General features: G+C 42.4%; 1 protein-coding gene across 10 annotated transcripts in view; it reads right to left on the bottom strand.

Moving 5' to 3' along the window:
• Positions 1-22802, bottom strand: part of LOC125458109 (gamma-aminobutyric acid receptor subunit alpha-2) — a 222924-nt gene that overhangs the window by 79253 nt on the left and 120869 nt on the right. For all 10 annotated transcript variants that reach the window (XM_048543026.2, XM_048543028.2, XM_048543033.2 and 7 more), the window contains exon 5: positions 3045-3265. In XM_048543026.2, the coding sequence (XP_048398983.1) occupies positions 3045-3265 (221 nt within the window). The remainder of the gene's footprint in view (positions 1-3044; positions 3266-22802) is intronic.

The raw sequence follows: 22802 nt of genomic DNA on the forward strand, positions 1-22802 counted from the left end.
AGAAGTGTAGTAAACAGTGAGAAGGATAGTAACAGGCTGAATAGTGAAATGGGAAGGTACGTGGCAGGTGAAATTAAACATAAGACAGTGTGATGCGATTTATTTTATGAATTGAAATTTAGAGGCAGAAAAACTAAAATGGTGCAATTTTAAAAGTGCTGAAGAGTGCTGACATAAGTCCTTGAAAATGGCAGGCAAAGTAAAGTGATGGTCAGTGAGTCGGAGCTCAGGCTCCTAGTAACTTCACATCAGTCCTAAGGTAAGTAGATCCACAGGTCGCATCCAGCATTAGAGTTGGGTATTTGGTGGTTGAGGAGGAGGGTGGACATGACGGCCAGTGGCAACAGGAGCAGCAGAAAATAGTTCCCTTAAATAATATCTCTGACAGCACATTCAGCTCCGTTACGTTTCGGCCTTGCCATGGAGGGGATTGCGGTGTTTGAAAAGTTTTAACTGCATTTGACAAAAAGACATCAACAGTTCTGGCCATTGGTAAACAACGCATTTTTTTGTCCTTATTCATAAAAGGTGGATGTTGCCTATCTAACTGGAATAGTTGAATTCTTGCTGTACAGCATACTGGGCCTTAGCTCTCAAAGCTGTCAGAACAACTTCTAGGGCTACAGATTTAAATGGATGAATAAAAGGAACGAAAGGCCCAGATTTGTAAGATGGGTGCATGTAGCTGCTTAGCTTCTATGTCTTTTATACTCTTATGAATCTTCTTTGCCTTTACATTGATGAGGGCCTCAGAGTGATAATGGGGTCTGCAAGTCTGGGACATGTGATGACAGTGACAGGATGTTTTCCCAATGGAGCTTCAAACTTAGACATTAGCTCAGGGTTTAGTTTGTAGTGGTTCAGGCCTCATGATATCTATCAACACTTTCTTTCTTGTAACATACTTGCATTCCATGAACGCCCATTAAAACACATTATAACTCTGCCTCAGAGATAGCAAGAACTGCAGATGCTGGAGTCAGAGTCAGCACCATATGGAGTTGGAGGAACACAGCAGGCCAGGCAGCATCAGAGGAGCAGGAAAGTTGACGTTTTGGGTCGGGACCCTTCTTCAGAAATGAGAGTCCCATCCTGAAATGTCAACTTTCCTACCCCTCTGATGCTGCCTGGTGTGCTGTGTCCCCCCAGCTCCATATGGCATTGTTTGTAACTATGTCTTATGTTCCTGATACAGTGAGCCACACATGAGAAGCTCTTGCCACCTCATTCACATTTATTTAAAAGTGACATAGACACAGCTTAGCGCAGTTTGACTGAGACCAGCAATTTTCCTGGTTGGACTCTGCGTGACTAGGGAGGAGAGCAGGAGAATGGCAGCGTACACAAAGGCTCAGGGCCAGCAAGGCAAGTCAACAGTGAAGAGATTGTGGAGGAAGTTGTAAGCATGGAAGAGGAATCTAAGGAAATACAAAGGTTGGGGATGGGGATGGGACGAGGAAACGTAAGAACATGTCAGACATAATGGGCTGGCTCAGTAACACTAAAATGTGTGTGCATTTTGGGCTGTTGCTTGGGAGAGTCCTTACAGGCTTTCAATTCACCCATAACATTTCAACTCTTCCTACTGAGAGTGATGTCGATAATTTTCTTTACGATGCAAAGAAGGGATAATCAGCTGAGTCAGCAAGTTTAGCTACGTCTCAGAGAGTAGCAACTGCAACATTGAACTCTAATATAAATACTCAATTACTGCAAAAAAGAACCACACTTCTTCCACATAAAGGAATATTCCCAGGCCCCCATCACCAATGTTGGATGCCAATCATGAGGCATGTTGTATATTTATCTCTTTGATTCAGTTAGTTTTAACAAATAATGATAATGCATATCCGAATAAAGTGAAATCAATATAAAATGTATCAATTACAAGAAAAATCTACGTTCATAAAACAGACACACCCGCTTCTCCTTGTCAAAACATCTTCTGCCATAGCAATGAAATTGGACTGGAAAGTTGCGGCCATGCTGCAGAGTCTCCCTGTTTGTTCAGGGTGCTTTTTTATAGTCCTCACTTTCATGCTACATTGCCAACTGATAACAAGTTTATGTGCTGTGAGGTTTTCTTGCTAATAATCACTCATGGCGCACACATACACATGCCTCTGTTGTTTTAAATTCCCATTGTAACAGTGAAAAAATGAACAAAAAAGTAGACAGCAGAAAAGATGCACTTTTCCAGTTTCACCATTGGAGTGCCACACATGGCCATGGTTGCATTCTTCGGAAGAAGGGTCTCGACCCAAAACATCAGTTTTTCTGTTGCTCTGATGCCGCGTGGCCTGCTGTGTTCATTCAGCTCTATACCTTGTTATCTCAGATTCTCGAGCATCGGCAGTTCCTACTACCTCTGCATTTTTACCCGTAGTGTATGTGAATTTCGTACACAAATAATTGCAATTATGAGCTAACAGTGAGTAAACATGATTCATACCATTTTCAGGGCTATGGCAATGACCTGTGCTGCAGTTAAAAGACTTTTGAAACAATCCACTGTGGCTCAGTGGTTAGTACTACAGCCTCACAGTGCCAGGGACCCGGGTTCAATTCCAGCCTCAGGCAACTGCCTGTGCGGAGTTTGCACATTCTCCCCGTGTCTGTGTGGATTTGCTCCGGGTTCTCCGGTTTCCTCCCACAGTCCAAAGATGTGCAGGCTAAGTGGATCGGCCATGCTAAAGTTGCCCATAGTGTTCAGGGTTGTGTGGGTTAGAGGGGGATGGGTCAGGGTGGGATGCCCCAAGGGGCGGTGTGACTTGTTGGGCTGAAGGGCCTGTTTCCACACTGTAGGGAATCTAATCTAATGTAATCCAAAATCAGGTTTTGGAAGGATCAACAAGCTACCTGGCCATTGTAGGCTGACATCAGATTAGACTGATATTTTAGTTATTTACAAGTTTTAGTTTCCACCTCTGCATATGCATGTCTTCATGAACACTAGCGTCAGGGCAGGGGTATTGAACACTGGCTGACAAAATGGAGGAGTTGCATAATTAGTTATTGCAGCTTTTAAATATTGGACATTTTACCTCATCGTGTATAGAAGCTTCCCATCATCTTGGATTCGTAGCAGTTTGTTTGGCATGGTCATGTTATGTGCCACTGACTTCTTGCCATTATAAAAGAATGTGTCTGGTGTCCATATCTTACTGGCCATCAGGTTGTTCAATCGAAGAATGTTCATTGGACCCTTAAATTTTAGTCTTTCATCTTTCCAACTTTGTCGAAAGAACACATCGATTGTGTATTCCTGTTAACATCAATCAGTTTATTAGAACAGTAGATACATCTCATTCATTAAAAATTAATGCAGTTACATTTTCACCACATGGTGGTAAACCAGGATCAAATCCTCATTTTCTTTCTGTTTTCTGATAATACCTTAAGAAATCATTCTTCATATTGTGGAAATATTTTACTTAGATGGGAAGAATCTGAGAGTGCAGCTCGTAACTAGGAACCCTCCACTCATGAACATCATATGTCACTGTTCACACAATTCAAATTTAGTACTTCCATCACTTTTGAAACTTCAGCATTATTAAACAGTTCTTAAAATCTCTCCATAATGTTTTTGATCAGAATTACAGTGAACAGGGCACAACTGTTTTCCTATAACTTATTTATTGTAAGTTTATTCATCTTACAAATAGCAATCAGTAGTATTATACCTTGAACATTAAAGATCACTATAATTCCGCACATTCCTGTTTCTTGATGTATATCTGCTTCAATATTTGGGAAAGACAATGGTACGTAAGTAATGACACTGAATAGGTAAACTACAGGTTAATGCTCTGTGGACAGAAGTTCAAATGAATTCATAATCAATCAATTAATTAAAATTACAATTGAATAGTAAATACGTAAAATTGAAAGCAAGTCTCAACAAAGTTACCATGAATCAATCAACAATTGTGGTAAAATCCCATCTGGTTCATTAAAATTCTTTTCAGAAGGGAAATCTGTTACCCTTACCTTGTCTGGCCTACGTATGACTCCAGGCCCAAAGCAGCAATACTGACTTTTAACTGACCTCTGAAATGACCTTACCAAGTTACTAAGTTATGCTACTATGCATAAGATGAAAAGGAATAAAACTGAAAAGAATGCTTTGCATCAATTACAAAATGACAACAGCACATTCAGCACTGCAAAGCCCTCCTTACTAACAGCTGAATGTGCTAATGTCCAATGTGCTAATGTGAAAGGTGTCCGACAGGCTGATTAAGGCAACAACCTGCCTTAGGCCTGGATTTTTGAAATGATGTCAAGCCCTCTCTGTTGCTGTGATAATGGTAGAGGGGGCCAAAAATCAGCCTAACCCTGCATTTGGCAGCCTCTGCACCCATCTGCTGTCACTCAACCAGAATACCTGGGCTACTTCTAACACCTCCCTCACCTTCCTGGACCTCTCTGTCTCCATCTTCGGCAACCACCTAGAAACCGATATCCATTTCAAGCCCACTGACTCCCACAGCTACCTACAATACACATCCTCCCACCCACCTTCATGCAAAAATGCCATCCCCTATTCCCAATTCCTTCGCCTCCACCACATCTGCTCCCAGGATGACGCATTCCACTCCCATACATCCCAGATGTCCTCATTTTTCAAGCACTGCAAGTGGTCGAGAACGCCCTCGACTGTGTCTCCTGCATTTCCCGCAACTCATCCCTCACACCACCGCCCCCCTGCAATAACCGCGAAAAGAGAACCCCCCTCATCCTCACATACCACCCCCCCAACCTCCGGATCCAATGCATCATCCTCCGACACTTCTGCCATCTGCAATCTGACCCCACTGGCAAAGATATATTTCCCTCCCCACCCTTGTCTGCTTTCCGGAGGGACCACTCTCTCTGTGACTCCCCTGTCTGCACCATACTCCCCTCCAGCCCCACCACACCTGGCACTTTTCCCTGCAAATACAGGAAGTGCTACACCTGTCCCCACATTTCCTCCCTCACCCCCTCCCAGGCCCCAAGAAGGCTTTCCACACCCAGCAGATGTTTACATGCACATCTGCCAATGCGTTATACTGCATCTGCTGTCCCCATTGTGGCTTCCTCTACACCGGGGAAACAAAGCGGAGGGTGGGGACTGCTCTGCAGAACACCTCCGCTCGGTTCACAATAAACAACTGCACCTCCCAGTCGTGAACCATTTCAACTCCCCCTCCCATTCCTTAGATGACATGTCCATCCTGGGCCTCCTGCAGTGCCACAACGATGCCACCCGAAGGTTGCAGGAACAGCAACTCATATTCCGTTTGGGAATCCTGCAGCCCAATGGTATCAATGTTGATTTCACAAGCTTCAAAATCTCTCCTACCCCAACTGCATCCCAAAACCAGCCCAGTTCGTCCCTGCCTCCCTAACCTGTTCATGCTCTTACCTATCCCTTCCTCCCACCTCAAGGTCTACCCCCATTTCCTATGTACTAACCTCATCCCGCACCCCGCCCCCGACCTGTCCGTGCTCCCTGGACTAATTTGCCTCCTCCCTACCTCCCCACTTACACTTACCTTTACTGGCTCCATCCCCGCCTCTTTGACCTGTCTACCTCCTCTCCACCTATATTCTCCTCTATCCAGCTCCGATCCGCCTCCCCCTCTCTCCCTATTTATTTCAGAACCCTCTTCCCCTCCCCCATTTCTGATGAAGGGTCTAGGCCCGGAACATCAGCTTTCTTGCTCTTCTGATGCTGCTTGGCCTGCTGTGTTCATCCAGCTCCACATCTTGTTATCTTAAATTCTCCAGTATCTGCAGTTCTTAATATCCCCAAGAAACTGGCCTCTTTGGAATGCAAGATCCCAACTCTTGAGGCAATTTCTTTCAGTTTGGATTCGCAGTCTGCACTCCTGACTTGGGAACAAAATCCAGGTCATAGCCACACTCACAGAATCTACAAAACCTTACATCCAATGTCCCATGCTCCATTGTCATAAATCCTGTTCCACTGGAAGGACAGCCCCAAATGGAGGAGGTGGTAAATCGGGATATAACTTGGAGAGAGTTGCATTATGAATTATTAACACTATCTCTGGAACAAATGAAATCTCATAACTTCAGTTTAAAATGGACAAGGAAACATCATACTGATTATTACTGAACCTCTTTCCCCACCTGATGATCTTGGAGGAAGTGTTCATGGTGGCAAGGCACTGAATATATTTTGATTCAGATGACAATATCCATTGTCAAGATGATGGAACCATCATCTTGGGCCTTTCTGACTCATTAACAGGATCATGGCTGATCCTCTATCTCAAAGTCTTAATCCCAACACCACGCCCCCAAAACCACTGACACCTTTTGCATCTAGAAATATATGTATATCTTTAAAAACATTAATCATTATGGTTCTGTAGCCATCTGTGGTAAAGAATTCTATGTGTTCACTATCTTCTGAGTGAAGGTATTTCTCCTTTTCCTAATTCAAAATGTCCCACTGCCACTGAGATCATGGCGCCTTGCTCGAGGCCAGGGAAAACACTGTTCCTTCATCTAGTCTATCCAGCCCACTCAGAATTTTATATACTTCAATGAAATGCCCTCTCATTCACCTAAACCTCAATGAATAGAGGACTAAGAAATCCATAGTCTTCTCATTTGTTCAACATACTCCGCCAAAACCCCCCACCCCCAAGTCAATCTGGTAAACCTTTTCTGCACTCCCACTACTGACCAGAATGGCTGAATTGCCTATAATCCTATCATGCCTTGTCCTCAAACTAACCGTTGTGGATACATCTGTTTGTGACAGAATTGGTAAGAACCACGGAATAGGTAGAGAACATCAGCACACGCTCCCATCTTCAAATTAAGAACACCCTCTGCTGTGTTATGCCGCTCTACCATTATGTTAAATGGATAGAGTCAGAACACATGGAGAACTCAAAACTATCTAACCATGAGGAGCTGTGGTCCAATAACAACAGCACTGCATTCAACTACAATCTTTAACCTCATGGTCTGGTATAAATCTTATTCTGTTACTATCATCAAGCTGGGAGATCAACCCTGCTTCAAGGAAGTATACAGGGAGGATTGTGAGGAGCAGCCTGTGAGGTATCAACCTGATGAAGCTCCAACATATGATTTGCCACAAAAATGTAACAGGTACAGCTATGCAACCTTACAATCAACAGATCAGGTTTAGCTGTGTACTCCTTCTATATCCAGTGGTGAATGTTAGCTGTTTAATTGTTCACTACGAGGATGCGGAGGCTCAACAAACATCTTTATCCTCAATGGTGGGGGAGCCCCTCAAATCCTTGTGAAAGACAAGAATGAAATAGTTATAATCACCTTTAACCAGAAGGACTAAATTATTACCATTGGTCAGAAGCTGAACTGAACCAGCCATAAAAATTCCAGAACTACAACAATATTTCAGATGCTGGGAATTCTGAGGCAAGTAACTTATTCCCAAAGGAACAAGTTAGTTCTAACGTGTAGTAGTTGCAATATACTATCTCCAAGGTACTCTTCAGAATTCCACTCATCTAACGACACCTTCCAAACCTGTAACATCGAACACCTCGGCTACACACCATCCTGACTCAGAAGCATATCACTGCTCCTTCACTGCCGTTTGGTCAAAACTTGAACTCCATGCCTAACAGTGCACCTACACCAGCTGGACTGGAGTTCGCTGCCACCTTCGAGGACAATTACCGTTGGGCAACAAATTCTGATGCCCACATCGGGTGAAAGAACATTCAAACAGCTGTGAATGTAGCATGTGACTAATGAGAATGTTGCAATTGCAACAAACAAACAATCACAGAAGTGTTTATGGTGCAGAAGGAGGCTATTTGGCCCATCGTCCCTACACTAGACATTGAAACAACCATCATTACATAGTGCCAATATCTTACATTTTACACACATCCTTGCACACTATTTCTATCAAAAAATCATAATAAACATTACAAACCTGCCTATCATTATATTGCAATGATGCTTTTACAATTATAATTCATAACACTATAAGTTTTTGCTGTAATTATCTGCAAAATAGGGTCAATTTGATTTACCACATTGATGGTCAATGACATTTATTGTCACATACATCATAATTTATTCAGCTGAACTTGCTTAGCAAAATTAGACTTTTGACCTTTTCTAATTACAATGTGTAGAAATGTAGACTATTATCCCTGTTACATTTCCTTGGGATGAAAAATGAACAAAGCAATGCTTGAAATAAATCTGTGCAGAGCTGGATGAACACAGCAGGCCAAGCAGCATCAGAGGAGCAGGAAAGCTGACGTTTCGGGTTGAGACTCTTCTGAAGAAGGGTCTCAACCTGAAACATCAGCTTTCTTGCTCCTCTGAAGCTGCTTGGCCTACTATGTTCATCCAGCTTCACACCGTGTTATCTCAGATTCTCCAGCATTGGCAGCTCCTACTATCTCTTGAAATAAATCTGTTTACGTCAAATGTGTGCTAAAGTTATCAAATAGCGAGTTTTGAGAAGGTTTGTAGCTCAGATTGAGGTTCTGGATGTGAGTTTGCTCGCTGAGCTGGAAGGTTAGTTTTCAGACGTTTCGTCACCATTCTAGGTAACATCATCAGTGAGCCTCCGACCAAGCGCTGGTGTTATGTCCCGCTTTCTATTTATCTAGTTAGGTTTCCTTGGGTTGGTGATGTCATTTCCTGTTCTTTTTCTCAGGGGATGGTAGATTGGCTCGAAGTCAATGTGTTTGTTGATGAAATTCCGGTTGGAATGCCATGCTTCTAGGAATTCTCGTGCATGTCTCTGTTTGGCTTGTCCTAGGATGGATGTGTTGTCCCAATCAAAGTGGTGTCCTTCATTATCTGTCTGTAAGGATACGAGTGATAGTGGGACATGTCGTTTTGTGGCTAGTTGATGTTCATGTATCCTGGTGGCTAGCTTTCTGCCAGTTTGTCCAATGTAGTGTTTGTCACAGTTCTTGCAAGGTATTTTGTAGATGACGTTCGTTTTATTTGTTGTCTGTATAGGGTCTTTTAAGTTCATTAGCTGCTGTTTTAGTGTGTTGGTGGGTTCTACTCGGACCCCTTGGCATCAGGGTAGCCCACAAACCCACCAACACACTAAAACAGCAGCTAATGAACTTAAAAGACCCTATACAGACAACAAATATAACGAACGTCACCTACAACATACCTTGCAAGAACTGTGACAAACACTACATTGGACAAACTGGCAGAAAGCTAGCCACCAGGATACATGAACATCAACTAGCCACAAAACGACATGTCCCACTATCACTCGTATCCTTACATACAGATGAGGAAGGACACCACTTTGATTGGGACAACACATCCATCCTAGGACAAGCCAAACAGAGACATGCACGAGAATTCCTAGAAGCATGGCATTCCAACCGGAACTCCATCAACAAACACATTGACTTGGAGCCAATCTACCATCCCCTGAGAAAAAGAACAGGAAATGACATCACCAACCCAAGGAAACCTAACCAGATAAATAGAAAGCGGGACATAACACCAGCGCTTGGTCGGAGGCTCACTGATGATGTTACCTAGAATGGTGACGAAACGTCCAAAAACTAACCTTCCAGCTCAGCGAGCAAACTCACAACCAGTTATCAAATATTTTATGTGCACCATAGAAATATAAATCCAATTCAGAAAAAGAACTATGTCTCTTAACGACAGGCAGTTTTATCTATTTGCATATAAAAGTATGATCATCCCAAAGAAACAAAAAAATTGGATTCCGGAAATCTGAAACAAAAGTGGAAAACCTTGGAAATACATAGAAAGTCTGGGCACATTAGTAAAGAGTGAAAAAAAAAACAGTTTGGGAGCTTTCATCACAAGTTAGAAACAAGTTAGACTTTCAGCAACTTTCAGTGGGGGAAATGCAGACAAAAAGAAGTATCTGTGATTAGGATATAGAGATTAAATGGCAAAGCATGCCATGGTAGAAAACCAAAAGGAATAGTGATAGGACAGGTAAGGAAAGAAAATATGTCCTACAAAGTTGCAAACTGTAGGACAGCGCCTCTCTGAATGCAAAGTAAAGAGATTTAACAAAGAAACTGGAGGGAGAGGAAAAGCAAAACTAAAATACATAAAATCAATACAGACAAAAATTATGATCTAAAATAACTCAATTGAATATTGACTACATAATGCTGTAAAGTGCTGAATGTAAAGGCAAAGTGCTTTTCCTCAAGCGTACTTGCATTGCCTTGGAACAACAAGGCATATCAATGCCAGAAAGCTCAGAGTTCAAGTAAGGCAGATAATTGAAATGACAAGTAAATGGAAGCTTAGGCTCGTGCCTGCAGATTGAAAAAAGGCGTTCTACAAAGCAGTCTTCATGTCTGTGCTTGATTTCCCCAATGAAGAGAAGATCACATCATCAGCCAGAAATACTACAGACTAATTTGAAAAAAATATAAGTAAATCACTGCTTCACTTAGAATAAGTGTTTGGAGCCTTGTGTGGTGAGAAGGCAGATCTGATATCCCCTGTGCTTTCATGTAAAGGTGCTGTCGGAAAGGGAGGTGACTGAGATGTGGACCAGGGTATCATGGAAGGAATAATCCCTTTTTAATACTGAACAGGTTTATTGTACATTTGTTTTTGAAAAGGGGTAGAAGATGCAGGAGTTTTAATTTGGTAATATGTCAATTGTGAATATGTGAGAAGCATTAGCAGGTTGGACTGAGACGTCAGTTGAACCGTTCTTGGCTTCGACTTAAGGATTCAGCAGGGTCATATGTCCAGGAAAAGCCTCAGCTTGCACCCAACAAGCCCACTTGTGTAGATATGAGCAAGGCCAGGAACTGAGTTCCAGTATTCATGACACTAGAGAGGCATCTGATCACCAAAGGATGGTTGTGAGCCCCAGACCTTAGAATCAACTGCCAAGCATTTCTGTCAAGTGGTATTTTTAATATTTTTAATGGACTCCTCGGACAGATAATCAATAACACATTTTCTTAATCCTTTTTCAGGAGGGAGGAATCCAGTCTTGATCTCTGACCGATTGAATAATCTGTTGCGGCTTTGAGAGATCTCCTCATGGGTACATGATTTGTGTCCTAAAATTTCTTGCTCGCTTCTGTGGCTTAGTGGCATAAGTTCCAGAAAGGTACATGTTAGCACTAATCCCAAAATACAGCCCCTTTCTCCCACAAATTCTCTTTCCTGCAATATTTTATTTCATCGATGAATACCTTTGTGAAGCAAAATTACTAGAATAACTGTAGAAATGTTCAACAGAAATTGTATCCCTTCATACTTAAAGGATAATTTTGTGAGCTGCCTTTTTGCATTCACTTGTTGAATGTAAGTGTCACTGGCCCAACATTTATTGCCCATCCCTAGTTGCCCTTGAGAAGGAGAGGGTGAGCTTCCTTCTGAATCCTTGCAGTCCATGTGCTGTAGGTAGCCCTACAAAGCCAATGGTGTGGGGTGTGGGGTGGCGGCGGGGGGGGGGGGGTCGTATTTTCACGTTTTACTCCTAGCAACACTGGAACAGTGATACATTTCCAAGTTCTCTGGAGGGAAACTTGAAGGTGACAGTGTTCCCATGTATCGGCTGCCCTTGCCCTTCAAGATGGTCGGCGTTATGGTTTGGAAAATGCTGTCTAAGGAGCTCCTGTGAATTTCTGCTGTGCCTTTTGTAGCTAGTACACACTGCTACTGAATTTTGGAGGGATTGGGTGCTGTGGGTGTGGCGCCAATCAAGTGGGCTACTTTGTCGCGGATGGTGCCAGGCTTCTTGAATGTTGTTGGAGCTGCACTCAAGTGAGGAATATTCCATCACACTCCTGATTGGTGCCTTGTAGATGGTGGACAGGTTTAGGGGAGTCAGGAGGTGAATCACTTGCTGCTGTATTCCCAGCATCTGACCTGCTGTTGCAGCCACTGTATCCATATGGCTTGTCCAGTCTCTGGTCATTGCTAACCTGCAGGATGTAGTAACGAATTATGATATGGAGCTTTGTTAGCAGTAAGCACAGATTAAATGATCAAGGCTATTTTGTCATGGCTGTGTCTCTGTCTTAAAGGCAATTCTGAGAAATAGGAAATCCCCTGCAAGAATTTACTGCAGAAAATAAGCAATCATACCAAAGGATAGAACAGGTATTATAATTGTCAATAAAACCCATTGCCTGAACTGCAGACACAAGTTTCAGATTTAAAAGAAAGTCATACAAGCTACTGTGAAATGTAAGTATCAATTTATCAATTAAATAGCTATTGAAATAATTATTGTTTATCTATGCCTTCATAAAATTAATTTTATGACTTATTAGTACAGTTATATTCAAACACAGCAAATTACATAGATTTGTGGATTGATGTTGCAGTGATGTGACAATGTTAGTGCTTTCAGTAGTAAGCAGGAAGTCAATCAAAACAATTGAAATCCAATATAATGAGCCTGACTTTAAATTTCCAATTCATTTGTTTTGCTCCCCTTACGTGGGCTGAACATAAAGCACTGGTAATGATTGCTAATAATTTATTTGCCTTGATGATTTGCTGTTAGCAGCATCAATGCAATATTCACATTGCCAACACCAATCGGCAATATAAAGGAGAAAAGCTATGCATTTCCAATTAATTTTGTATGCTTTCCAAAATCTGGGCATACAAAGGCTGCATGTTGTGTATTATCCAAAGTTACGAAAATGGTCCTTTTGCTACTGCCATGCTTAGCAATAAAACTTAATTTTTTTTTGTTTCTGAAATGACTGGCATCAAGTTGAAGACGTACTCCACTGCCATATGTTACGGGAAGGGGAACAGTTGAAACCCCCGATAGTTAAACCAAAACACAAGCCCCAATCTTTTCTGACGGGAGTAGATGTTCCCTTTTAATAATTATCCCTTAAAACCCAGAGAAGCTTGCCTTTCTCCTCATAATCTATTAAAAATGCAATTAAAAGAAAGAAAATCCCTGGTCTTCACTTTATAAGTAACAAGAAACAATGTATTTATTTAACACAACAATGAAGACCTAACAGAATTACTAACAAAACAACAATTCCCCTTTATACCACTAACTACTTCCTAACCGGTTAAAATTCTACTGGGATACCGTCAAAATAAACACAAATCCCACTTAAATAAACCCGATTAATAAAACAATAATAAATTAAAACTTAATCTCTCCAAATTCGCATAGACTGTGTGTCTTCTGGAACTCTCTGCTGCAAATGCCTTTCTTTTGCCAAGTCTGCTGTTTGAAGGGTTTCTCTGCAATTTCGTCAGGGAGGTCTTTAACATAAACTGTTGTGTTACTTTTGATGGGTGTTTTTGCAGAGCTTACAGAATTTGAGAGAGCCAGGCTTGAACTTCTTTAGGCTGCAGCTGAATGCCATCTTTTTCAGATAGCAGTTGGCACTCCCTGATTTTCCAAATGCCTTGGTCTTATATACTTGTTATGACGTAATCAAATTCTTATAAGATGTTTGGTTTCGGGTTGTCAACACCATCAGATTCAAATTCAATTGACTTTTTGTATCTATGTGCTTGTTTTAAATTAGTTGGCCAAATTCAAGCCTGTTGTCTTGGAAAAATTGCTGCCTGGCCGTTCTATACAAAATGTTTGTGTTTGGGCACTCTCTGCGCACCTGCACTTATAAAAATTCCAAGCACAGACAAAAGCACAAGCACTGAAAGGGACCACAACACTCTTGTTCCCCATGATCATTTTTACCAACAAATTCTAACCTTCTGCCTTCCAAATCCAAAATGCTGGAGATTACATTGCCAGCAGGCAAACTAGTAGACCATTAGCAGAATGAGTAAAGTCTTTGATCTTGGTGAATGTTTCATGCCATGCGTCATGGTCTAGACCTTGAACATGTACCATGTGGCTGGCCACATTTTGTATTAATTTTGGTTGCGTTGATTTGGTTCCCTTCACGTTATACCTCTACAAGACTAATGGTTATTAGCTTTCATAGGTAGGAAAGTTTGAGCATTTTTAATGGTCAATAATTTTTAAATTCAATTTGTGTCAGTAAACACCAATTTATTTTTAAACTAATAAATCAAGATGAATTGTCAGCACCTACACTTAAAAAATGTCACCAAGAACTGAAGAAAGGAATTAAATCAAGAATTAATCAAAAGGGGCCACCAAGGCTTTTAATTTTGAAAAATACAGGGTTCGCAAAGACAGACACAAAATGAATTTGAATTCGAAGAGTACAGCTAAGAAAGCATTCAGCTCATTGTGCAGGAACCTGTTCCAACTGCTCAACTGGAACTAACTTCTTTCAACCATATGTTGTCATCTATTCCATGTGTATTTCCATGTACTTAAATCATGTTAAAATGGCCTGTCACCAGTGCTGTTTCATAGGGATAGGTTCTGGGTCCTCTTCTGCTTGTCATTTATATTAATGATTTGGATGAGAACATAGAAGGCATGGTTAGTAAATTTGTGGATGAACACTAAAGCTATAGACAGTGAAGAAAACTTTCTCAGGTTACATTGGGCTTTTGATCATATGGGTCAATGGGCTGAAAAATGGCAGACGGAGTTCAAATCTGGCTAAATGCAAACTATTGCATTTTGGTACAACAAACAAGGGTAGGACTAATGCAATTAATGGTAGGGCCTCGGGTAGTGTTGTAGGACAGAGGAACCCTGGGGTTCAGGTACATAATTCTTTGAAGTTTGCGTAACATATAGATGGGTTAAAAAGGCATTTGGCACACTTGCCTTCATTGCTCAGTCTTTTGAGTACAGGAGTTGGGAAGTCATGCTGAGGCTGTAAAAGACGTTGGTGAGGCCTCTTCTCCAATACTGTGTCCAGTTCGAGTCACCCAGTTATAGGAAGGATATTATTAAGCTGGAGAGGGTTCAGAAGAGAGCGACCAGGATGTTGCTGGGTATGGAAGGTTTGAGTTATAAAGAAAAGTAGGATAGGCTGGGACTTTTTTCCACTGGAGTGCAGGAGGTCGAGAGGCAACCATATAAAATTTTATAAAATAATGAGGAGTCTAGATAAAGTTATTGGTGGTTGTCTTTTCCCGAGGATGAGGGCCTTCAAGACTAGGGGACACATTTTTAAGGTGAGAGGAGAGAGATTTAAAAAGGCATGAGGGCCAAATTGTTTACACAGAGGGTGGTTTGTGCATGGAATGAACTTCCAGCAGAAGTGGTGGGTCCCAATTACAATTACAATGTTTAGAAGACATTTGGATAAGTACATGAATAGGAAAGGTTTGGAGGGATTGGGGCCAGGAACAGACAGGTGGGACTAGTTTAGTTTGGGATTATGTTCGGCATGGACTGGTTGGTCCAAAAAGTCTGTTTCTGCACTGTACGTCTCTAAAAGATTATTTTATAATGTGTAAGTCTTTGTCTCAACAGTTACTTGAAAAATATCCCATTATCCTGCCATATCCTACTAACACTGTGTGAGAATCATACTTTAAAATGTCTCATTTCATTCTTCCATATTTCTGATATCTCCAAATCTCTATATACAATCAACAAAATTAGGCCAAGTGTTGGAGCCTGCTCACTTTGTTGCCTCCAATGTTTCTTGTCTTTATATTTATTTCTGATCTATCTCCCAACTACCTCTCTACAATAATACCGTACCTTTTATATGCTTGCCTTGTTCATTACAAACTTTGTAAGAAAACATTATCCAACTATTTATGGAAAGTCTTTACTATCTGCTGCATTCTCATTATTCATCCAGCTGAAAACTCCTGTAGGTTTGGGAGCAGGAAGATGGATGGCAGATGCAACTTAATGAGTCAATATTTTTCAATAAAAAGACAAGGAATGCAAGATAACATTCAGTTAGTAAATTGTTAAGGATGCAGATAAACAGAGAGACCAGGGATGCAGACAAATTTTCCGATTCAAGAACTGTCCTCTCAGATAGTAAAATTGCCAAAATCACTCCACTATTTAAGAAACATCAGAGAGATAATCAGGGAAATTATAGGCAATTAGTCCATTGTGTGGAGGCAACTAACATCAATTATTAAGGACTGAGCACTGAACAAAGGAGAACCAATTGGAGAGCTAGCATGGATCCGTAACTGGTACATGATGTCTAAGAAACCTACTTAATTTTTTATTTGATAACTAACATACGGTGGGAGATGCTAGATATGAGGATTTCCAAAAGACGTTTTTACCAAATTTCACATAAGAGACTTAAATGAAAGCACATGCATTAAAGGAAGCCTACTGTCTTGGATAGGGAATAGGTTGGGGCGGGGCGGGGCGGTGGCGGAGAGCACAGATAATGAACATACACTCCAAATTTGCAGAACATGATGACTGAAACTGGATTTGTTTTCAAAAGGTGCAAATTAAAGATGAACACAGCTTTTCGTCGCCAGCCTTCTGGTCTGTACCGCAGTGTGATCCCCATTCCAAACTATTTCAAAAGAAGGCAGCATACAGTTGGGTCAGCAATTGAAGCAAACTGGATTTAATTAAGGTCTTGTTTCCATACTAACCTGGATATTCCAAGAATCATGAACAGGAAGTCCACTGAATTTTAAAACAGAAAATACTTCCCAGCTGCACCATCTTCAGTCTCCTGCTGTCTGACTAATTTTGATTCACCTTGACAAGCTCTGCCTGAATCCCATGTGAACTAACATTACTGAAGGTGGTAGTGGAGGGCTGTTTTTCAGACTGGAGGCTTGTGACCAGCAGTGTTTCACAAGGATCAGTGTTAGGTTCACTGCTGTTTGTCATTTACAGAAACTTTCTGGATTGGAAGTGAGGAAGCATGGTTAGTAAATGGTTACTTCCTAGCTTGCTGTCTGCTCCCTCACGTTGTTAAGACCTTGAGTGATGGAGAGTTTCCCATTGGCCTTCAGCATTTGGAATCCACCCTGCCATTCGCTGATTAGATAGTGAACTCACTCAAAGGGTTTGATTGTTGACATTTTGAAATTAGCACTGGTCACGCTTAAAGCATGTTGTGCAAGGTCAGCATCTAGAATGAGCCTCCATGTCTGGTTCCTGACACCTGAATAAAAACTCAGCCCATGATGTCTCTCAGGCTCATATTCCCTGAAATGTAGAAGATTTAGGGGAAATCTAAACAGGTGTTTAGGATGAGGAATGAAGTTGAGTGAGAGGACACTATTTCAGTCAAACTATTTCTTCTGATGTGGCAGTGCAGGCAAGGGACATTAAATTAAAATTTGAGCTGGGTCATTCATGGTTGATGTCAGGAAGCATGTCTTCACATAAAAGACAGTGAAAAGTCAAAATGAAAAGATTTTGAGGCTTTGTCAATTTAAAATTGCAAACCCATTTACTGAGTTTTGTTAAGGAAGGTCACTGAAGCTTCACAGAATCAAGATAGGTTGAGATGCAGATCAGATATGATCCAACTGAAATCTAATTGAATGCAGCACTGGCTCTAAGGAAGAGCCTACTCTTGTTCATCTGTGCATATGCTCCTAAATACTGTAATTCTTTGAAATTGCAGATGTGGCCAGATCAAATAATAAGGGCAGTAGACTAATTAGTAATGTTAGTTCACATGGGATTCAGGCAGAGATTGCCAATGTGAATCAAAATTAGTCTGACAGCAGGAGACTGAAGGTGGTAGTGGAGGGCTGTTTTCGGACTGGAGGCTTGTGGCCAGCGGTGTTTCGCAAGGATTTGTACTAGGTTCACTGCTGTTTGTCATTTACAGAAACTTTCTGGATTGGAAGTTCGGAGGCATGGTTAGTAAATTGGCAAATGACACTAAAATTGGTGGTACGATAATTAGTGAAGAAGGTTATCTAAGATTTCAAAGGGATCTTAACCAATGGGGCTGATGGGCTGAGAAGTGGCAGGTGGTGTTTAATTTGGATAAATGCAAGGTATTGCACTTTTTCAAAACAAACAAGGAGAGGTCTTATACAGTTACTGATAGAGCCCTGGATAGTGCTGTCGAACAGGGAGGCCGAGGGGCTTCAGGCACAGTGTTCTTTTAAAGCTCTGTCACAGGTAGACAGGGTGGTTAAAAAGGCATTTGGCATACTTGCCATCATTGCATAAACCATTCAGTATAAGAGTTGGGATGTCAGGTTTAGGTTGTACAGTACGTGGCTAAGGCCACTTTTGGATTAGTGTGTACAGTTCTTGTTGCCCTGCAATAGGAATGGTATTACTAAGTTGGAGAAAAGATTTACCAGGATGTTGCCGGGAACGGAGGGTTTGATTTATAAGGAGATGCTGGATTAGCTAGGACCTATTTCACTGAAGCGTAGGAGGCAGAGGTGTGACCTTATAGATATTTATAAAATCATGAGAGGCATCGATAAGGTGAATAGCAAAGGTCTTTTCCCTCGGCTGGGCGGGGGGTGGGGGGGGGAGTTCAAAACTAGGGGACATATTTTTAAAGTGAGAGTAGAAAGATTTAGGAAGAAACTGAGGCACGACTTTTTCATACAGAAGGTGGTTCGAGTGTGTAATGAACTGCAAGAGAAAGTGGTAGATGCAGGTACAGTCACAAAATTTAAAAGACATTTGGACAGGTGCATGAATATGAACAGCTTGAAGGGATAGGTGTCAAATGCAGGCAAATGGGACTATTATAGTTTCGGAAACATGGTCAGCATGGACAATTTGAACTTATGGGTCTGCTTCTGTATGGTCTAACTCCACGATTTGTGGGGCATTCTAAAGCAAGCTGTATAAAGAAAAAAAGTACACAGCCCCTAAATTTCTGCTTCACTTTCTGGCAGAATCGAGAGAAACAATCGGTGACAACCATCTTAACATCAGGTTCATCCCATTGCATCTCATTCACTTTACTCAAAGCAGCATGGTAAGATTCTCATTAGGGAGTAGCAAGTTCACATTAATGCTCATTATCACTTGTTAAATGCTTCATTAACAGCCCAACACATCACGGGTTGTGATCTTAACAAATGCATCACACAAACTAGCCACCTGGAAAACATGGTGGGTTTAACTCACTGCTTTCTCCAAAAGACTTCCATCTTGCCCGTGAACAAACTGTTGACCAGGGCATGATGCCCTCCAGCCCAGCACCAGGTGCATATACCCTTCCGCTACACACGATGTTCCAATTTCGGGGAATCATCACCACCATTCTGGCATCCTCAATTGACACTGCATCAGTCTGCATGGGCAGACTGGTCTGGCAGGGCACACTGTCAACCAGCAATGTAGGAGCTGCATCAGGTACAGATATCACACAAGGGAAGGAAATGCAGTTTCCTGCCAGAGCTGCATGCTGTTGTCTCAACACGAGTTTAACCAGTGCCTAAAGGAATGTCTTCAGCATGTATACCTTCCCTTGCCCTGCTATGCTTTGCCCTGCAATGGCAATTGGCACAGTCAGACAATCAGGGAAGTGGCTGTACTGTCCAGCAGTCCTCAGTCAAGGGCGTGTGCATCTAACCCTATGGCAGTGTTGGTACATTGGTCTAGCAGCTGGGCCAAGTTACCCCCATGTTCCTGCCAGCACACAGCATCTGTAGCAAACAGTGCAACATGCCTGGAAGATTTAGAGAAGCAGTCCGCAGTGAAGTCTTGTTATGTTGTACCTCTCTGCCACAGTCACTGTTGGGGAGCCCCTCAGATGCACACTCCTGCAACCAGCCAGACAGTAGGTGCTGGTGGAGAAGGGCTAAGGTGTAAAGAATGTGTCAGTGCCAGTGAACACACACATTGTGACCCTGCTGTCACAGGATTGAGTTGGCACTTGTATTACAGCCCAGCTAGGTGTACCTTGCTAATGGCCAAGAAGTGATGCTGCAGTTGCTACAATCAGCAAAAATACACAAGTATAGGATTAATGTAGAAAATATTGCAATTAATACTTACAGAGATCTCTGTGAAATTTGCAATCCAAATTACGAGGCTGTCCCTTCCACATCACAGGTAAGCCTAAGCTCTCTGCTTTCCTAGCAAAATTCCCAAAACTTCACTGAAAAACCAATTTTATTCCTGCAGTTTTGCCAGAACCTATAATTGCCATTCACAGTGATGCCAGACAAAAGAACCTCCTCTTCTATTCTGCGAAAAAATTGAAACCTCAAAGCAACTGCTGCAAATATTGCAAAGCATGTTAAATCTAAGTTCTACCTGAGCCCAATGCAGTTCGGTCAGCTATTGCTAAACAATACGCGCATTGTTCCACCAGTGCATCTTTGAAATAATCCTGTCTTATATCAAAGCTTGAAAAATGGTCAGGATGAAAATTAAACCGTAAAAGAATATACTGAAGTAGAGGTTGCTCATTTACGATGTTTGCAGTTTTACAAATTTCTTTCAGATTGTCAGCTATGTACATTTGTTTAACCCATGCTTCACAATGTCATTTACTAGGTAATAAAATGTGAGGCTGGATGAACACAGCAGGCCGTGACTCCCTTGTTCGCTCCACACTGCCCTCCAACCCCACCACACCCGGCACCTTCCCCTGCAACCGCAGGAAATGCTACACTTGTCCCCACACCTCCTCCCTCACCCCCATCCCAGGCCCCAAGATGACATTCCACATCAAGCAGAGGTTCACCTGCACATCTGCCAATGTGGTATACTGCATCCACTGTACCCGGTGCGGCTTCCTCTACATTGGGGAAACCAAGCGGAGGCTTGGGGACCGCTTTGCAGAACACCTCCGCTCAGTTCGCAAAAAACAACTGCACCTCCCAGTCGCAAACCATTTCCACTCCCCCTCCCATTCTCTTGATGACATGTCCATCATGGGCCTCCTGCAGTGCCACAATGATGCCACCCGAAGGTTGCAGGAACAGCAACTCATATTCCGCCTGGGAACCCTGCAGCCATATGGTATCAATGTGGACTTCACCAGTTTCAAAATCTCCCCTTCCCCTAATGCATCCCTCAACCAGCCCAGTTCGTCCCCTCCCCCCACTGCACCACACAACCAGCCCAGCTCTTCCCCCCCACCCACTGCATCCCAAAACCAGTCCAACCTGTCTCTGCCTCCCTAACCGGTTCTTCCTCTCACCCATCCCTTCCTCCCACCCCAAGCCGCACCCCCCGCTACCTACTAACCTCATCCCACCTCCTTGGCCTGTCCGTCTTCCCTGGACTGACCTATCCCCTCCCTACCTCCCCACCTACACTCTCTCCACCTATCTTCTTTACTCTCCATCTTCGGTCCGCCTCCCCCTCTCTCCCTATTTATTCCACTTCCCTCCCCCCATCCCCCTCTCTGATGAAGGGTCTAGGCCCGAAACGTCAGCTTTTGTGCTCCTGAGATGCTGCTCGGCCTGTTGTGTTCATCCAGCCTCACATTTTATTATCTTGGAATCTCCAGCATCTGCAGTTCCCATTATCTCTGATGTCATTTACTAGGTGTTTGCTTTCTTTTGGTCCTCATTCAATCCTATCCTGCTCTTTGATGTTGGTCAAAATTCCTGCCTGGATGACGGTCTGACTGGATTGCTGCTCCAATCTGTATTTTACTAGGCCTCTTTTCAAAAAGAAGAGCCATGTAAAAGGGCATTCAAGTTGGTGGCCAATTAACCCATTTAATTAACAAAGTGTGGAGCTGGATGAATACAGCAGGTCAAGCAGCATCTTAGGAGCACAAAAGCTGACGTTTCGGGCCTAGACCCTTCATCAGAGAGGGGATCCCCCCTCTCGGATCCCCCCTCTCGGGTGAAGGGTCTAGGCCCGAAATGTCAGCTTTTGTGCTCCTAAGATGCTGCTTGGCCTGCTATGTTCATCCAGCTTCACACTTTGTTATCTTGGATTCTCCAGCATCTGCAGTTCCCATTAACTCTAACCCATTTAATTGTCAAACTAATGGTCACTTCCCACTCTGTTTGCCTTTCTCTTAGTATTGAGACTACCAAGTAAGCTGTTACAGTGCCAGCAGATTTCCATACTCAGTTACGTTCTACTCTCAAAAGGTCTAACAATAACAAATTAGGAGAAGAAGGGGGAGGAAAGTACGCCATTCAACTCACCATGAGCAGACTGACTTAATTACTCAACAGGCTCTACAACTCTCGGGTTTTCAGGTGGCTGTCTTACATACTGGGAGATAAGAAGCAAGAACTTGTGACATTGTCCCATCATCAACCTCTCACTTCACCAACAAATTCAGTTTTACACGAGTTTCTCCAAATAGCCTACCAGTTTTACTCAGTGTACAACTACCAGTATATATGAAGACATGAAATGAGGCACATATGCCAACCAATTTCAACTGTTCCATGCGAGAATGACTACTACCTGGAAATTACAGATTAAGAAAGCGATTTTGGATCAATAACTTTCATTTCACTGACTAACTCCAGATTGCAGATGCTCCCCTTTCCTTAAAAAAAAATCAGTGGTGGGAAGTGGATGTCACTGGCTAGGCCAGAATTTAATAAATCACTAATCATCCGGGAGAAGATGGTGGTATCTTGACGTATGCAAACCTTGGGGTTTAGATACACCCAAATGTTAAATGAGAGTATCAGAAATTTGGCCTAGCAACTCTGAAGAAACAGCAACATTGTCTGAAGTCAGGATGGTGCGTGGCATGGTGGGGAAATTGCAGGCAGTGATGTTCCCGTGTATCAGAGGTCATTCTCCTTGTCTCTGACCTGTTCTTCTTGCTACTGTATTTGTATGGATTTTACAGTTCACCTTCTAGTCAATGGTAAACTTCAGAATCTTGATCAAAAGCAGAAGTTGCTGGAAATCCTCAGCAGGTCTGGCAGCATCTGTGAAGAAAAAAAACGCAGTTAACGTTTCGGGTCCGGTGACCTTTCCTTTTCCTGACCCGAAACGTTAACTCTGATTTTTTTTCTTCACA

Source organism: Stegostoma tigrinum, chromosome 1, assembly GCF_030684315.1.
Source record: "Stegostoma tigrinum isolate sSteTig4 chromosome 1, sSteTig4.hap1, whole genome shotgun sequence".
Classification (NCBI taxonomy): domain Eukaryota; kingdom Metazoa; phylum Chordata; class Chondrichthyes; order Orectolobiformes; family Stegostomatidae; genus Stegostoma; species Stegostoma tigrinum.